At 42.2% G+C, this 16,777-nt stretch overlaps 1 protein-coding gene across 3 annotated transcripts in view; it reads right to left on the bottom strand.

The window, feature by feature from the left end:
- The window catches only part of SYN3 (synapsin III), a 235,705-nt gene that overhangs the window by 180,774 nt on the left and 38,154 nt on the right, over nt 1–16,777 (bottom strand). For all 3 annotated transcript variants that reach the window (XM_090143143.1, XM_090143151.1, XM_031600069.2), the window contains one exon: nt 2,084–2,575. In XM_090143143.1, the coding sequence (XP_089999269.1) occupies nt 2,084–2,400 (317 nt within the window). In that variant the 5' untranslated portion in view covers nt 2,401–2,575. The remainder of the gene's footprint in view (nt 1–2,083; nt 2,576–16,777) is intronic.

Below are 16,777 nucleotides of genomic sequence, written 5' to 3'. Positions count from 1 at the left end.
CTGCTCTCAAGGTGTTCTTCTCCCAGTCTGTACTCATATCTAAGATATCTGGCCTCATTAAACTTCATTAAATTCTCATGTGGTCGCTTTTTGAGCTTTTCCAGAGCCCTCTGGGTGGCATTGCTCCCTTCTGTTGTGTCAGCTGCACCACTCAACTTAGTGTCAACAGCAAAACTTGCTGAGGGTCCAATCCTGCTATTTATGTCATTGAAAAGGTGTAGAAATCATGTGTAGTAACTGCTGAGTTACAGACAGCTGAGGGATAGCCAAGACAGGAGGATGCAGGGAGTGCTTACATTCAAGTGGAGGAGTGAAGACAGCACGGGTAGCCATACCTCCTCTTTATAACTCCCAGCTGCTGCTCCTTGGACAAGCTCAGTTTGCAGAGCACAAAGTCTGCATGACAGTCCAGCAGCTGGGAGATATAAAGTTAGGGAACTGAATGCAATGTGTGTTAAACCATGAAAACACTGCAACGGAGCCCAGCCCCTCCCCATCATCTTCTCTGCCCAGACTACCTTCAGCACCATTAATCTCAAGGAAAAACTGGATTGGCCTTTGAGCTAGGGCTTTCCTCTCTGATTACACTGTTTGGACTAAGCAGTGCCGGCTAAACTCCAGCTGCTTGAGCAGTGCAATACAGGCACTCCCATCCCCAGCTGGAGGATGCTATGTTAGGGGACTGCCACCTGGCAGCATCTTAAAGGAACTGCAAAAGGCTGAGCAGAGACGGAGGTCAGTGAACCTACTGGGAAACTTACAGGTGCACATAGGAAAGAGAGATCGGGATTTAACAAGAATGATGTGGCAGATTGCACTATCCTGAATTAACGTGCTGCTGCACAATAAAACACAGTATGTGATGAAACTTTTGTTATAATTACCATCTTATCAGGGACTTTCCCACTCACTCAAAAAGTTGCTTTTCCTTAGAGAAAAACCCCACTGTTTTCCCTGTTCTAATTCAAGCTGGCTGAAGCATTCTAGCTGTGCTCAGTCTCTGCCCCTTTTATCTAAGGGAAGGGAGCAAAGCAGAGTGTAGGACTTTCACTTTGTGCAGATACCTCCAGGGAGGCAGGTCCCACCTTGTCCTCTTGCTCTTGGGAACGTAAAGAACACCAAAGGTGACTGCTTTCCTGAAGAGTAGAGTGAGGTGAAAAGAACAATAAAATATATCCCCTAGCTAAGACCTGGTAACCCAACTTCTTTCACTACCAGGTCTTCAGCTTGGTCTCCTTGCCTGTGTTAGCTTATATTGAGACAAGCTGGCTGACAAAACAATGAGCATGTATCTCCTTAACACATGGTCTGGGTTTTCCCTAAAACATATCTCTCTACCAGCTTTTGAAAACTGCTGACTTTGAAAGGGAGCACAGTGCAACCAGTGAGACATTCCTCTAACATTTCAGAAGACTTCAGCTCTCCTTCCCTTTGAAAAGAGTCCTCTGTTACTAAATATCACAAAAAACATACTTCCAAACTTCTGTTTGTAAACAAAAATCTGCAGGAACAAGACAAACTTAATGCTTACATGAACCTGAGAATCCTTTGCCCATAATCACTATGATAAACAGGTGAAGGACTCTTGACCAACCAATGAGCTCTAGTCATTACTATTGGTAGTAGTAGTTGGATAATTTTTTGTTAATTTATGAATAAATTTGCACCCATGGAAGAGCTTGAGAGAGAAAGAGCTAGAGAGAGGAATCCCTTTTCAATTCTAGATCTGGCACAGATAATAAACCAAACTTCCTTATCATGTCATTAAAACACCGTCAGTCTCTTAGGACCAATGCTTGATGTGCAGCTCAGCTAAGCCAGCTGAGCCAAGGATGCTCTGTGTGTGCCCATATATTGAGGCTGTCAAGGAGTTTGCGAATTAATGCCATTTTTTAAACAAGATTCGAGGAAAGCCTACTCTGCTGGTCAAGGAGGTCAACCAACCTAGGTCATCCAACCTAGCTGATGACCTAGATGTGAAAGGTTCAATGTATTCCCCAGTAGATGCCCTGTGCCTCCTTGATCCATCTCATCCCTCAAACGTGGTGGAGCTGAAGGCAGAGGGACAGCTATGATGACTTACCACTCTGTGTGTGCGTCATCAATAACCAGGAGGATCTTGGGTTTCTGAGCCACAGGTGGTGTTGAACTTGTCGAGTGATCAATCAGTCCTGCAGCTGCTTGTGTCGTTTGCTTCATGGCACTAGAGATGGAGCTGAAAATGCTCGTGCCAGTAGAGGAAGACTGCGAGGGCTGCGGTGGCTGTGGATGCTTTCTCTCCATAGCAGGAGAAACTGGGGAGCTTGTGGAGTTGTCGGGACGCTGCAAGTCCATCATGTAGCCATTGGGCAGATTTGCCACAAAACTACTGTCTGACAGACGTCTCCGGAGGAAATTCATTGTTGAAGTGTTGTGTGGAAACCTCAACAAGAGCAAGACTCTGACGGGGTCACCAGTCCTGCAGAAACACTTCTGTGTGTGTAGGGAACTTTGTTGTTGTCCTGGTAGGTTTTCCTTCTTGAAATCCTGCTGGAGAAATATGCCTTTGTTTTTCAGTTATGTTTCCTTTCTTTTCCTGTGGAAAGAGAGTCAAACACATACGTGTGGGATACATACTGTGAATTTTGCATAATGAAGACTATTCTGGCTTTTTAAATGAGTACATTAATCAACAGTGCTTGTTTCTCTGTGGCATGCTGCATTAGTACAAACAAGCAGATGTGGCAAAGTAGATTTCAGGGCCTCTTGCCCATCCCCAAATGATTTTCAGTCAGGGCTGATCAATTTACACCAGCTTAGGCACTAACAATCAAGAAGAAATGGAAATAAATATTCCAGCATACTTACAAATTTTTTCCCCCATAATTCTGACTATAAATGATGGTTGTTAAAAGAGAGACAGTTTATTTCTGATATTGTCCTAATATGTGTAATAAGCATAGTATGTTTATTACAAAATAACCAGAAGATGGTCCAGCAGGATAGAGAATTGTATCATCTTTGGCAGGCTTGTTAGTGAGGCTCCACAATTAAGAAGCAAACATCTTAAATTGAAATAGCATGAAGAAAACAAGCAGTGGAAAAATCCTCCTACACATCTTGATCAAGTTCAATGGAATCTTCAAAAAACGCTTTTCTGTCCCTGCTGCTCCCTGCATTTGAAATTATTAGACTTAGAACCAGTTGCATACTGGTGCCTGCTAGGCAGATACAACAAACAACCTGCCTTTCAAGTTTTACTAGTGGGATCTTAGCAGGTACTCAAACCTGAAAGATTTTTTTGTTTGCTTGTTTGTTTTGTTTTATAAGAGGAAGGATCTGTTCCTCTACTCATCTTTCCCAGAGAGAAAACGAACATGGTGGAATGTAACTATCTGGCTCTTTTCCCTTGACCATAGTATGACGACATTGTTTTTACCAAGAACATCAAGTTGCTCAGCAGTTAAATAATTTCACAGAATTAGTACAGATAATTTTTTTTTTTTTTAATTGCACCGGTGGGCACAGTCCAGAAATGAGATTTCCCCAAGACTTTTTCTCTGCTGACACAGCGTTTGAGTCTTGTTGACCAGAGGCTGGTTGGTGAGATTTGGAAAAAAAAAAACAAAGGATAGAAGGATGTTTCTGGTAAAATATGTTTTTCAAGATAGTCATATTTGCGACAACAGAAGTGAAATGTACCCCATACATCAAGTGAGATGAGTCAAGTGAATCTCTGGTATTGCTATTAAAACACATCCTTTTGAATGAGCCTCTACAAATGCAAGGACTCCTTGCCTTGACCTCCCCACAGTGGCCTCCCTCACTGCTTGCACTCTTGTCCCAGGCTCCAGTTACCTCCAGATGGCAGGAAATTGTTTCCTCTCAATTGGTCCAAAAGAGCTCAACATTTGTGATTCTCCCTCCTGGAGTTACGTCTGAAAGTTCATGAAGAACCAAACCAGTTTTAAAATGTCATTTAATTTCAACTGCGTGGATTTACAAAACTTTAAAGACGAAGGCTTCAGACCTCTACATCCATAGTTCTCTTAGCCCCCCAGAACCATAGTGAAGCTCACTCAGAGGAGCCTGCCTGGAGTAAGAGAGCTACAAATAGCTCCTTAGCACTGTCCTCTGAATCTATAGCCATTCATCACCCTCCTGAACTCATGAGCACAGGAGTCATCTGGAACAGAGGGCTCTCTGCTGAAGCTGCTGACACATCACCTTATTAGAGTGATTTTTCTTTTAGGTTCTCAGCCCTGGCAGTACAACTCCTCTGTGCTTGCTGGAGCCTGAGGGTAGTCTTTTCCCAGGGAACAGCTGAGGAAATCTTTAATGACTTCCTGCCACATCTACAGCTGATAACATATCTCAAAGCATTGTGCTGACTTCCCACCCAATCCTGGTGTGCCCGTCAACTGCACAAAATCAGCAGGCACACACCAGCAAGCACCTCAGTAGCCCTCTCTGCTTATGCAAAAATTGTTCCAAAAAGAAAGTAATGTATCCATCAATTATGATCCAGATACTTACCTCATACATATTTCCATACACATTTGGCATGCTTTTGTAAATGAGTGCTAGCACAGAGCCATACACAGTTACCTGTCCAGGATGACCACAGTGGGAGATCCTACAAAGACTTTGGGTCATTTACATACTACAGGCTGGGTAAAAAAACGTGCTCTGCTGTTCTCTCTTCAGGAACTCATGTATTCTAACTCGTGTAAAACATGTAAGTACAATCCCTTCACTTTAATAGCAGCCCACTTAAGTGTTGCTCCAGTCCTGGTTAAGAGAAACATCCAAAATATCAGTAAGCCATCAGAATGGCTCCAAATGATTGTCTGATGACTGTGCACAGCAATTAGGTGTGTTCTATTGAGGAACCTTGGCATAAGCTGGCAAGAGGTAGGACACAAATGTGATTTCAATACCAGCTTCAGGACAAGAAATTTAGTACCAGACTGCCCCAGCTGCTGGTTCCTGCTGTGACAGCTCTCAGCCACGGGAGGGAATCTGGCCCCAGTCATACAAGCTGTACAAGGCTGATTTCACTAGCTCGTCTCCTTGGGACGGGGTCCAGTAGGACTTGCATGCTCATGAACTGTTTCTTCCCACTGCCAGGTTCTTGCCTGGCTGTTTCTTCCTCTGCAAGTTTTCAGTCTGCTAAAGAAAATGGGCTGCTTGCAGTGCATCAGCAAGTGAAGCAATGGGAAAATACCTCCTGTAGGATAAGGGTATGAAAGTGTGTGGTATAGGGCATCATAGGGCTGGGAGAGGCCAGAGTATCCCATGACCACTTGCCTCCTGGACTCTTTCAAACAGCAATATTTAGAGTGCCTCATCATTTTTTCCACCAGGGGTTTGGTAGTGGAAGATGTTGCCCAGGAGACACTGCAGGATGATAAAACTGTCTTGTCCAGAGAGATTGGGATGCTGTGTTGGGCTGGCACTGTCTGTGCTTGCTGCAAAGACTGGGCTGTGTGCCCTTGGCTTGGGAAGGAAGGAGAGGAAATGCAAGACACTGATGTCATGGGGAAATCTCCCTCCAGCAAAACATGAGGCAGATACATTCTGGAAGATGCTGCTGCTGCAGCAGAGCGGCACCTGGATTTGCTCTGGAATGGGAATAGCAAACTTGGACTTTAATAGGAACTTTGACTTTAGATTTGCTGAAGAGATGGCACAAACTGTCCTTATCACACTAGGAGATGAATAATGTAGTAAAAATGTCCCTCTTCTTTTTTTTTTAATGAAGTTAGTGCTGGCTTCATTGTATCAATGTATTGATTGCCACTAGCAGAATCACTGAGGAGATCATTGCAATGGGAGCAGTGCAATCAGCCAGCAGATCCATTTGCTTACTGGAAAATCTCATGATCTGCTTCTGCATCGTGCACATTTGCTAGTTATTAACTTTCAGCAACAGAACTTTTCCTACAGGCACAGTCTGTATAGGTTAGGACTTCATTCACCCGCTGCTTGAAACTCCTGTGGAAATCCTGAGGGCTCAGCACGTCATACCAAATCTGGCTCTGCATAGCTCTCACAGCATGCAGCTCGGCATCCACCCAGTGTACATACAGTTCCTACCCTAGTAGACAAGCTGGGCTGTAACTTCAACAAAGCCAGGAGCCAACACGTTTCTTAGAAACAAGACAGAGCTGTTAGGTTGTATTTTGTCACTCCATAGCCACAGGTGGGAGAGCTGCCGGCTCTGTACCATCAAGTTGTACCTTGCTTCTGTGTACTCCAGTCTTCCTATGGCTCACGTGCAGATAGTCAGCAACTTACTGCCATGCGAGGGACAAATCTGCCCATAGAAAGTCCTGAAATACAGCCCACAGCTGAAATACAGCCCATGGGCTGCTTCCAGCCAAGACAGCAGCTCCTGCCAAGGTCTCTGAGCTGCCTCCCACCATGCAGGAATAACCTGCTGCTGGGAAAACGGTGGGCATTTGGGCCATTGAGTTGCACATGGGGATTGGGAAATAATAAATAAGGTGTAGGAGAATGAGCGAGTCCTGAAAAAAAGAAAGAAAGCAGGAGAGGGGGAGGACGAGAAGGCATAAGCAGAAGGGGAGGAAGTGGAGAAGAATCATTTTAACCAAAACACAACACAGGAGCATGTGGAAATCCTAACAATACAGGCACAGTCAGAGAATCAGAAGAAAATGATGTGAGCAACTAAATGAAGCAAGAGCAAGGTCAATTAGAGCTGACCTTGGAAACAACAGCAAAGAAGCTGGCACCATCAGCTCCTTACTAACACGCAGTTAAACTTCCTGGCTGATATTTTTGGAAGGGTAAGGAAGAGAAAGCAATCTGTTGCCTTAGTATGCTGATAGCACCAAGGCACCTAGCTGCTTTCTCTCAAGGACATACTCCACAGAGACGTAAGTTATCTCAAAAAATTGTTGACATGTTTGAAAACAAGAGCAAAACGTTCGCTTAAGCCTCTTGCCATCCCCCTGGATTACTTTCTAATGTGCAGTTGCTTCCAGAAGGAACTAAACTCAATTGCACACTGTGAAGTGTGCTTAGATTTCCCCTGAGTTTGTTATTTATGCCATCAGGTAATGAACTAACATTCTGCTGGTAACTGATTCTGCTCCTGACAGCCTCAGCTGAGCATTATTGGGGGCAGCAAGATAGAACCCAACATAGATATCAATAGTGGAGATCATCCTCCCGCCTTTCCATAGTAAGGGGGATCAAGAGGAATGTAGAGATGAGGGGATGCTCCTCATCTGGAAATGGCCACTGACTAACTCCTCTTACATTGGCTTTGCAGATAGCCTGTAGCATGCATGCTCAGTGTGAGATATTCCCAGGCATCTCTTTCTGCCTTTGTGTTGCACAGCATGGGAGGAGACTTCTGTGGAGGTGCAGCCATACCAAGGATCTCTAAGTCCAGCTGCATGGCTCTCTGTACATAATTTTTTAAGAAAAGGAAAGCAAGAGATTAGTTATTCTAGTCAAATTCTCAGTGAAGTATTCTAGACAAATTCCCTTGAACAACATCAACATTCCCAAACTTGTTGCAGTGTAAGAATTGAAGGCAGAATAAAACAAGTAGTTCTGAAATTAATTAAAAAGTTTGCTAAGTTTTTATGTCAGCTGACACAGTTACAGGACTCAAGAGGTTCACGTGTTCAAACTTTTCTTGAGATTTGTCTATGAAAGCCAAAATTCCATAAATCAGTAAATTAAAATAACATGTGTTAGAGGGAAAAAAAAGAAAAGAATGAAAATGAAAAAAAAAGATAAAAAGATAAAAAGAAAAGAAAAAGAAAAAAAGGAAAAGGAAAAAGAGAGAAGAGAAAAAGAAAAGAGAAAAAAGGGAAAAAAAAGAGAAGAGAAGAGAAGAGAAGAGAAGAGAAGAGAAGAGAAGAGAAGAGAAGAGAAGAGAAGAGAAGAGAAGAGAAGAAACAGAAAAAGGAAAAGGAAAAGGAAAAGGAAAAGGAAAAGAAAAAGAAAAAGAAAAAGAAAAAGAAAACAAAAACAAAAAAAAAGGAAAAAAGGAAAAAGGAAAAAGGAAAAAGGTAAAAGGTAAAAGAAAAGAAAAGGAAAGGGAAAAAGGGAGGAAAAGGGAAAAGAAAAGAAAAGAAAAAGGGGGAAAGAAAGGGGAGAAAAGGGAAAAAAAAGGAAAAAGGGGAAAAAAGAAAAAAGGAAAGTAAAAGAAAAAAAAGGAAAAACAGAAAAGGAAAAAAAAAAGAAGGAAAAAAAAAAAGAAAAAGGGAAGGGAAAGAAAAAGCAAAGAATACCCCACCAAAATGCATGATGTGTACAAAAAAATTAGAGCTTTCCCAAATATCAGCAATGATGTACAGGTCTAATGGAAACACTGGTAGAAATTTTCCAAAGCATACAGCATTACAGCACAAGTTTCACCTAATGCCAGTAGGCTTTGTGCATCCTGGTGCTGAGGGCCCTTCTCAACACGATGTATGTGCTGTGAATGACACCATCAGAGCTGTGCAGCCTCTATGGGGAGGCTGTGAGAAGCTGCAGCTGGCAGAGGTGGCAAAGCAAAAGACTGGACATGGCATGTGATCAGGACAAGGATGCTACTCAGGGTGTCAGATCCCTGTTGTGTGTTAGGCTGTTGCTCATCAGAATTTCACTTACTTCACAAACTCTTTATCATCTTGCAACAGTAGCAGTGATTTCCTTTGGAAATGATTCCTCTAAGGACTTTCACAGGAAAGCAGTGTCTTATCCATCCTGTTTATCTGCTCAGAGAGGTCCTCAGAGATGCCAGGCGATTTCTTTGTCAAAAATGGATAGCTTTAAACTGTCGAACATGCTTCATTAAACCACCAGTGTATACAAATGCACATCAACTCTGCTGTCCTATTGCTGCATTCTTGCAGACCTTGCCACCTTCTTGGGTGGCTATTGAACTGGAAAAGTCTAGGCTTCACAAATCTTACTTATTTTTTCAGTCTGCAGCTGTCAGTTCTTTCTGTATAGCAGTTTCACCATAGAGGACGTGCTTTGTCTGGGCCTGAACATAGTACATATGTAGACATCAGAGTACAAATGAAACCATTTCCCAAGGTCTACACCCAGCTCAGAAAAGAATTTGCCTTTTCTCCTCTTTTCCCTGTTATTTCATAATGTCAGGAGAGAAAAGAAAGCACTAAAAAGATTTTAAAATAGCAAAATATCATTGTAAGATTGTCAACCATTTAAGTAGATTGCTAAGGAAGATGGTTAAAGCCATGAATAATAAAGTAGAAAATTTTCTAGTGAAAAATAAACCTGAATATTAAGATAATACTCTACGGTTTTAATGCTTACACGAACTAAAATGCTGATTTGCTACTTATTGGAAACAATACATTACTTCCTCATTTCATTCTTAGCGTGGAAATCCGGTTGGCAACTAACAGCCTCTGGTCTTGTTGCAGTGGTAATATCCCCTTGTCAGTGTGCTTAGGAGGGCCGTTGTGCCCTGATTCCATTCAATATCAAGACTTGCTTATCAGCAAAGCCAGATCCAGCTGGGGGTATAGGCAGGATGGGGTAAAGAAATCTGTTGCTAATTCTTGAGTGCGACCAAGCCATCTACATCTGAAAGCTAGTTGAACTGGCATATTGCCTCCATTTCTTATTTCCCTGGGGTATCATGGCCATTCCCAACCTGAGCAACAGAGACACTCCGTCAAACCTAGTGCTTACACACATGCCAAAGGGGCTTCTCGTGATTGCATTAAAGAAAAACAGGAGGCAGCAGTACAAAATGAAGAATTTATAGGTCTGTATATTAAGTGGACAGAACTGTGAAGAGGAAGCAAGTATGGCCATGTTGCCCATCTTTTTGCTTTCCAGTCATGATGTGACCACTGCTCATGTTGTGTGTGTCCAGGTCTCCCACAGTAGCCATACAAGTCCTGATTTCATGGTGAGAAGAGTGAAAGCAGCATCAGACATTCCATTAATAGAGCAGGGATTTCCTTCAGCTGAGAGACACAGTGCTTTGAAGAATGCTGATCTGAATAAAATCAAGAAGCTGGATGTATTTAATATGTAGGGCCTGCCAATATGCATTAGAGTTCGTCTAGATAGAAGGTGCCTAAGGGACTGATAGCTCACGGATCCTCAGAGGAAACTGAAGCAATCTTCCCAGAGCTAATGGGGCTCCAGTCTTGGTAATGATCACCCACGCTTCCTCATTCCTACATCATTTTCTTTCCAGAACGTTTCAGTTCTGCCTCAGTATATTGTTTATTCGAAATGCAGGTAAACAAAGTATTTAGCTACTATAGAGCTAACTAGATGTCTTGGAGAAAAAAAGCTTCAGGGTGTGAAAGGGAAGAAACAAGTTCACTGCAAGATAATAATATGCAAAGCATATTTTTAATAAATAAAAAAGCATAATTTTTAATTAATTTATGATAGTAATTTTTTTTTAATCTGAAACAATTTTATTACTTATATAGGTTTATAAGACAGAAATTAATAGCATATTTTCAGGTAACTTATCTTCAAACTCAACCTTACAATTCTGACATCAATGCTTCTAACTTATTTTAGAATGCCAAGAAAATCCATTATTTTTTATTCTGTTCTAAAAAATAGATGTTTTTTCCCTTGTTTTATGCCTTAGAAAGTTAAAGTCTCTTCTCTTCAAACATCTGAAGTTTTCTAAATCATCACTACTACAAGTATAGTCCTTCTAAGCTTTGCTGCAATTTGCATTCACCCTTTTTCTACCCCCTGCTCATTACAGACATCAGCATACCACAGTTTTCCAGATTCCTCGTGCATGAATGGGAAACCTTTTTGATACTTGAGATGCACTTGACCCGATGATATGAGTAACAAGATACCTGGAGATAAAAAGCCTACCAACTGCTTTTGTGTGACAAGTTGCTCATTTGCTTTCCAAGCATATTAGCCCATCTCGAGCAGCAGCACTTAATACAAAAAAAATTAGCTGATTTAAGGATGGGAGGGAAAGGCAGTGTTTTACTGCCCTCTGGGGAAGATTTCTGGCACAACTGTATGATAGCTTCTTGCCAAATCCACCCATGAGATGCAGAAATGGTAGGAAATTGGCTGCCTAGACTGTCCCCCCAAAGAGGCAGAGAAAGTAGGGATTGGTAGAGCTTCTGGATCACTGTGGGAGACCAGCTGGCTGCATCTGACTCAGGCTCTGTAATAACCAACTCAAACTGTGCTGAGTGCTTCCAGGAGATGTTTTCTTCACTTTTTCATGTGATTACTACTGATCACATGGGGACACTTGAAAAGCTGTGTGGGTTTGTGTAAGTACATCATTTTTACTGCGTACCCACAAACTTCACACCCCAGCAAGGGTGACAAACCCCTTGCTCAGACCTGGATTAATAACTCCAGTCTGCTCCCCAGCCAGCAGCTGCTTTCCAGCTCATAAACATCCATGAGATCCTTCTCTGTCCTGATGGAGGTTGGAGTTGCAAGGCAGATATATTCATGTTGCCAGCAGGATCCTTTTTGGGATGGTCAGGGACAGGTGCTCCAAGTTCATGGTAAAGCATCTAGTCAGTTTTTGAGTGCCATTTATGAAGTTAAGCATGTTGTATTCACAAAGAGTTTTATACTCAGGTTTACTACAATGATTAGAAAATGGCTTTTAAAACATAATGCTAAATCATTTCACCCAGTTTCTTTGGTATCAAGATGTCTTCTCTCCTGGTTCCTGTTTGATAATCCGTCCAGATTTTGAGTTCATGCTGAACAGTATAGGAGCCCTTCATAATTGGCTCCAAACTCTGAGAACCACGTTTAAACAAAAAGCAATATGATGCATTAGTGTGGGAACTGGAATAGATTCTGTACCCACAAAACGTCCTGAGACAGTAGGTGAGTGGGCTGGGCACAGAAGTGTAAATAAAGCACAGCATGATTTTAATAGCATCCTCTGCCATCAGCTTGGGGAAAGGTCACTTGACATCACTGCCTTGATTTCCTCATTTAGGAATTCTTAAAATGCAGAGACACTGTATGGCTCAGTTTGAATGTCCACCTGCTGCACCAACAAATCAAGCATGAGGAGCTTCCACCAGCCTAGAGCTCTGATTCCCCTGCTGATCAGTTAGCTGAATTACAAAGATGTTAGGTTAACAAAACTGGCCAGCCTTATTTAAGGATCCAACCACCGGAGCTTTTAAAGGCAGGGAGCACTGCAGTGAAAACATCTGCTATTCTCTCACAGAAGTTATCTGAGGGCCATTCTGCAAACTCATCTTCTATATTAATGTCCTGACTTGGTTGATGGTCCAGTAACATAGCTAATTACTTATGATTATAGGATGATGAGGCACTGGGACCAGAGGCGCTGGATGTCCTGTTGCTGGAGACATCCAAGGTCAGGCTGGAGGGGCTCTGAGCACCCTGATCTAGCTGTGGGTGTCCCTGTTCATCACAGGGGAGTTGGGCTAGCTGGCCTTTAAGGTTCCCTTCCAACTCAAGTGATTCTATGATTCTACGTACTTGATAAGAGCTGAGCAATGCAGTTGCATGTGACTATACCTTACTGATAAAAGCTATTTTAACTGTGGATATATATTTGCAGAAAAAAAAGACATGTCCAAAAGTATGCTGTAAGATCCAAAACAAACTTCATAATGGAGAGCTGTTCTGCTCTGCTGGGTTCATTCTCAGCTCTTCCCAGGAGGAATGCCTGAGCCAAACAACCAAACAAACCCTGGGACACAACTTCTTAGCATCGAGCATTGGGTGTCTGGCACAAATGGCAGGGTGCTAACTGCAGCAGGCTGGAGCAGTATGCTTCATCCCCGCAGCTTTGCATGAGGCACAATCCTGGAGCCCAGCTTCCCCCAACTAGGACAATCTGCCAAAATCTGCTCATGCTTACACAGGCATATACAGCCTTTTCCATAGGTGCACTTCTGCATAGTGCAGACCTCATCTTCCAACCCGCAGCAGTATAGCATGTTAAAGCATACAAAACATCCTTCTCTGTTTCAAGACTGCATGTGAAAGGAAAAACAATATTACAGCTTTTGCAGAAAAAAAGCACTGGTCCATTTTCTGTACTTTTTTTTTTTTTTTTTTTTTTTTTTTTTGCTATGGACATACTTTCTGGCTTTCAGCAAATCACTCATAAGCTTTGTGTAATTGTATGCCTGACTATGTAATGGCATTCCTTGTTAAAAAGAAAATATAGCACGGAAATGTTAAAATGTTTTAGGTTTGAGAGAACCTGAGTTGCACAATTATATAAATACAGATTATAGAGGTGTTCTATAATACACAAAGCAAGTATGGCAGCTGTTTTAAATTCACTCTACTTGAAAACTGAAAACTATTACTTTTTACCATGGAAGAATATTATAGAGTTCTCAGCTCAGCAAAAAGCTGCTAGGGTCACTGGAGCTCAGTTTCAGAGCCAATCAATGCAAAAACTTTGTATTCTCAGATGAGGTTAATTGTGTAAGAAAGTGGTGTATGAGTGACCTTTTATAAATAAACCAGGTTAGACACAAGTTTCTCTGTCCCCTTTCCTCTCTTAGTTCCAACACAAACACAGTATCCAAACACGACGCAGTGAGCACTGGGATTATGTAAACCTGGTACCGTCACTAAACTCCATGAAAATAAAAACCATCCTCACAAGTTGGTGATAGGTCCTGCACAACCACATGCTTTTCCTTAGGAGCTGCAGGAAGAACTCTGGTTAAACCGATTGATAATGGCTTTAACTTGTGCCAGAGGAGGTTCAGGTTGGATATTAGGAACCATTTCTTTTCTGAAAGAGTGGTGCTGCAGTGGCAAAGGCTGTCCAGGGAAGTGGTAGAGTCCATGTCTCTTCAGGTGTTCAAAAACCATGTGAATATGGCACTGAAGGACATGGTTAGTGGGCATGGTAGGGATGGATGATGTTTGGACTGGACAATTTTAGAGGTCTTTTCCACATTAGTGATTCTATGATTGATTCTATGATTCATTTTACATGAGAATCCCCATGTGAAGCCAAAGAAAGAGAGGGCAATGTGAGCATTAATAATTATGCACATTGCACGATACCAAGTACATGAAACCCCTTCACTATTATGAGCTTAATCGCATACTTCTTTTTTTCACTTCAGCTCCCCATCATTAGTAACTCACTCCTGAAAGAGGATAATTGCTCTGGATCTCTTCAATTACACTGTAGAGTACTTGTAAAAAATCATTCAGATTTGAAGACAAAGATCATTCAGCTTGGCCTCCCACTTAGCACAGTGTGTGTAGTTTCTCCCAACAATCCCTGCCATGAGTTTATAACTTCTTATTCATAAACCAACTCCATCTCTGGTTTATAACCATTCATCACTTTGGTCCAAACCAGTCCTGAGCCTAAACCACCTCAACTGCAGCAAAAGCAAAGTAACATCATCTCCCTGAAAGCTCAAGTGAAGAAGACACTGTAATGCTCCCCAAATTTCAGCAGGCAGTATGTAATCTGATGGTAAACTAATGCAAAATTGCCTGAGCAACTCAGAAGAGCTCAGTTCTTCATACTGCAAGGCAGCAGCTGTGTCCTGGTCAGATAGACTTTGAGTAGCAGCTGCTGTCTGTGCATCATCTGCAAGGCCAGTCAGTGCCTGGCAGCGATCCCTTCCTGAGTTGTTTCCTCAGCTTAGCTACTCTGAAGGTTGAACAAGGAACACTGCCAAGCATTGGAGGAGATGGCAGAGGGCTTTTCAGCCATGGCCCTGCCTTCCCTCTGCCATTCATAGAACTATAGAATCTTTAAGGTTGTAAAACAGGACTAAGATGATCTAGTCCAACCATCAACTCATCCCCGCCATGCCCCTTAGTGCCACATCCACATATTTCTTGAATACCTCTAGTGGTGGTGACTCCACCACTTCCCTAGGATTTTCATCACTGAACCTCATGCACCGTCCAACCGCTGGTGTTGTTGCTGTCCATGGCCCACCAAGCTTTTTGTGTTAGTAAGAGACAGTAAGACTGCAGACTTCAATCAAACTATTGCTTTTGTTCACACTGCAATGCAACCATAGCATCTGCCTGATGCTCTACTAATGAAGCAGTAACAGAAACATTCTGGCTAGGAAAAATATGATGGGAAACCTATTTAGTAACTCAGTGTTCCCACTTAGAAAGTATGACGACTGCTTATTGCCAAGAGGAAGTGCAGAACTAGCTATTAGCTAATATGGGCACCTGACTGTATTTTGTACTTCACGTGTGCTCTTTATAGACTCACAGATCTTCTTGCTGACAACTCTTCCACCTTCCCCCCAGCTGCTAGCAATGTCCATTCCATGAAATGGTGATATGCTGTAGTCTCCTTCAAAAAAAGCAAAGATTGTATTACCTACCCATTGCCCTCAGTGCTCTATCACTAAGCACAAAAATGTACCCTTGGACGGCTAGACAACTATGGAGAACTCCTAGAGTCTTTTCACTTTTCAACACCCACTGTACTCTGAGAAAGTATACTAGTCTTACAGCATTGTAACCAAGTATTACTGCTATTAGTCCACGATGTAGGCAGAGAAGGTTGCAGTTATAGATGTCTCACTACAGATTAAACCCTGGTTTAAACTATCTCAGAGATCACAGCAATCACAGGAAGAGAAAGGCAGGGTGTCAGAGGCAGAATAAAAGCGCAGGGGACTTTTCAGCCAATATTGTATGGGAAGAATATGGACCTGGGCTAAGAATGGCACGGTTGAAAATTTCTGTATTATCCACAGTAGACTGAAAACCAGATGGCTTGTTTTAAGGAAATAGTCAAAATAATTTTTGCTCCAAAACATCCCAAGAAATATTTCAATTTTTCTTACAACATATAAGTAGAGAATCAAATGTTTCATTCATTTCTAAGCTTTGTTTTCTAAACAAACTTTCAAATATGGCATTACTACAGCCTGCCTCCACAGCTGATGGGCTGTGGTTTTTCAGTGGAGAGATGTTGCACTGAAAACATACTGGATCCTTACAGTGGTGCTGAGGGAGAACTGTGAGGTTTGGATATCACAAGTTACAGTATGTTATCATAATTATTTATCCCAGACTACCAAATCTGACTGCAAACATTTTCTATCTGACAGATGAAATGCTACAACAACGCAGAAGCTTGTGTCTTATATATTCCTCTGATTACATCTTTGCTTTTCTTGAAATATTTACTAAACTCAAACATTTTGTGCAAGTTAGCAGAACAGAGAGTAGAAGAAAACTCGCAGAGCTACTTACTTAACTAAAAAATATCTCAGCAAACATTTGGTCCATTCTTTTCCTTCCAGCTCAGGCAAAATTTCCATCTGCTTGAACAGGCGGGATTCTCAGGGAAGTCACTGAATGTTTTAGGCTCAGATCTGATCCCTCTTCCCTTCTGACCACAGTGAAGGGCAGATGATCTTGCATGGCTGGCATCACTCGTTTGGGTGGTGCCATCTGGTGACTTCAGAAGATGTGTCAACACTGAGGATAACCAAAAGCACCATCCTGCTCATTCTGTTAAACTGAGCTGCTCCAAGGGAGGGGACGATAGCGATGCTGAGCCCTGACTGCAGGGCTCAGCACAAGAACTGCCGCTTTCCTTCAAGGCAGAGGTATGACATGGAAAGACAGAGGTCTATGACCTGTGACCAACAGTTTGAGACATCGAAGGATCTTCCTGGAAAAATCTCCCTGTGCATTAATAGGGGCTGTCAGCTTGAAGTCTTGATACGCACCCTCCCCTCCTATGCCTCATGTTTCTGTGGAGCTGGAGCAGTGAATGCTTTCAAGAAAAGAAACTCATACATGAAACTATTCCTCC

Source organism: Phasianus colchicus, chromosome 1, assembly GCF_987193195.1.
Source record: "Phasianus colchicus chromosome 1, bPhaCol1.hap1.1, whole genome shotgun sequence".
Taxonomy (NCBI): Eukaryota; Metazoa; Chordata; class Aves; order Galliformes; family Phasianidae; genus Phasianus; species Phasianus colchicus.
The sequence above is the reverse complement of the archived record's forward strand: the minus strand, read 5'-3'. Positions and strand labels throughout refer to the sequence as shown.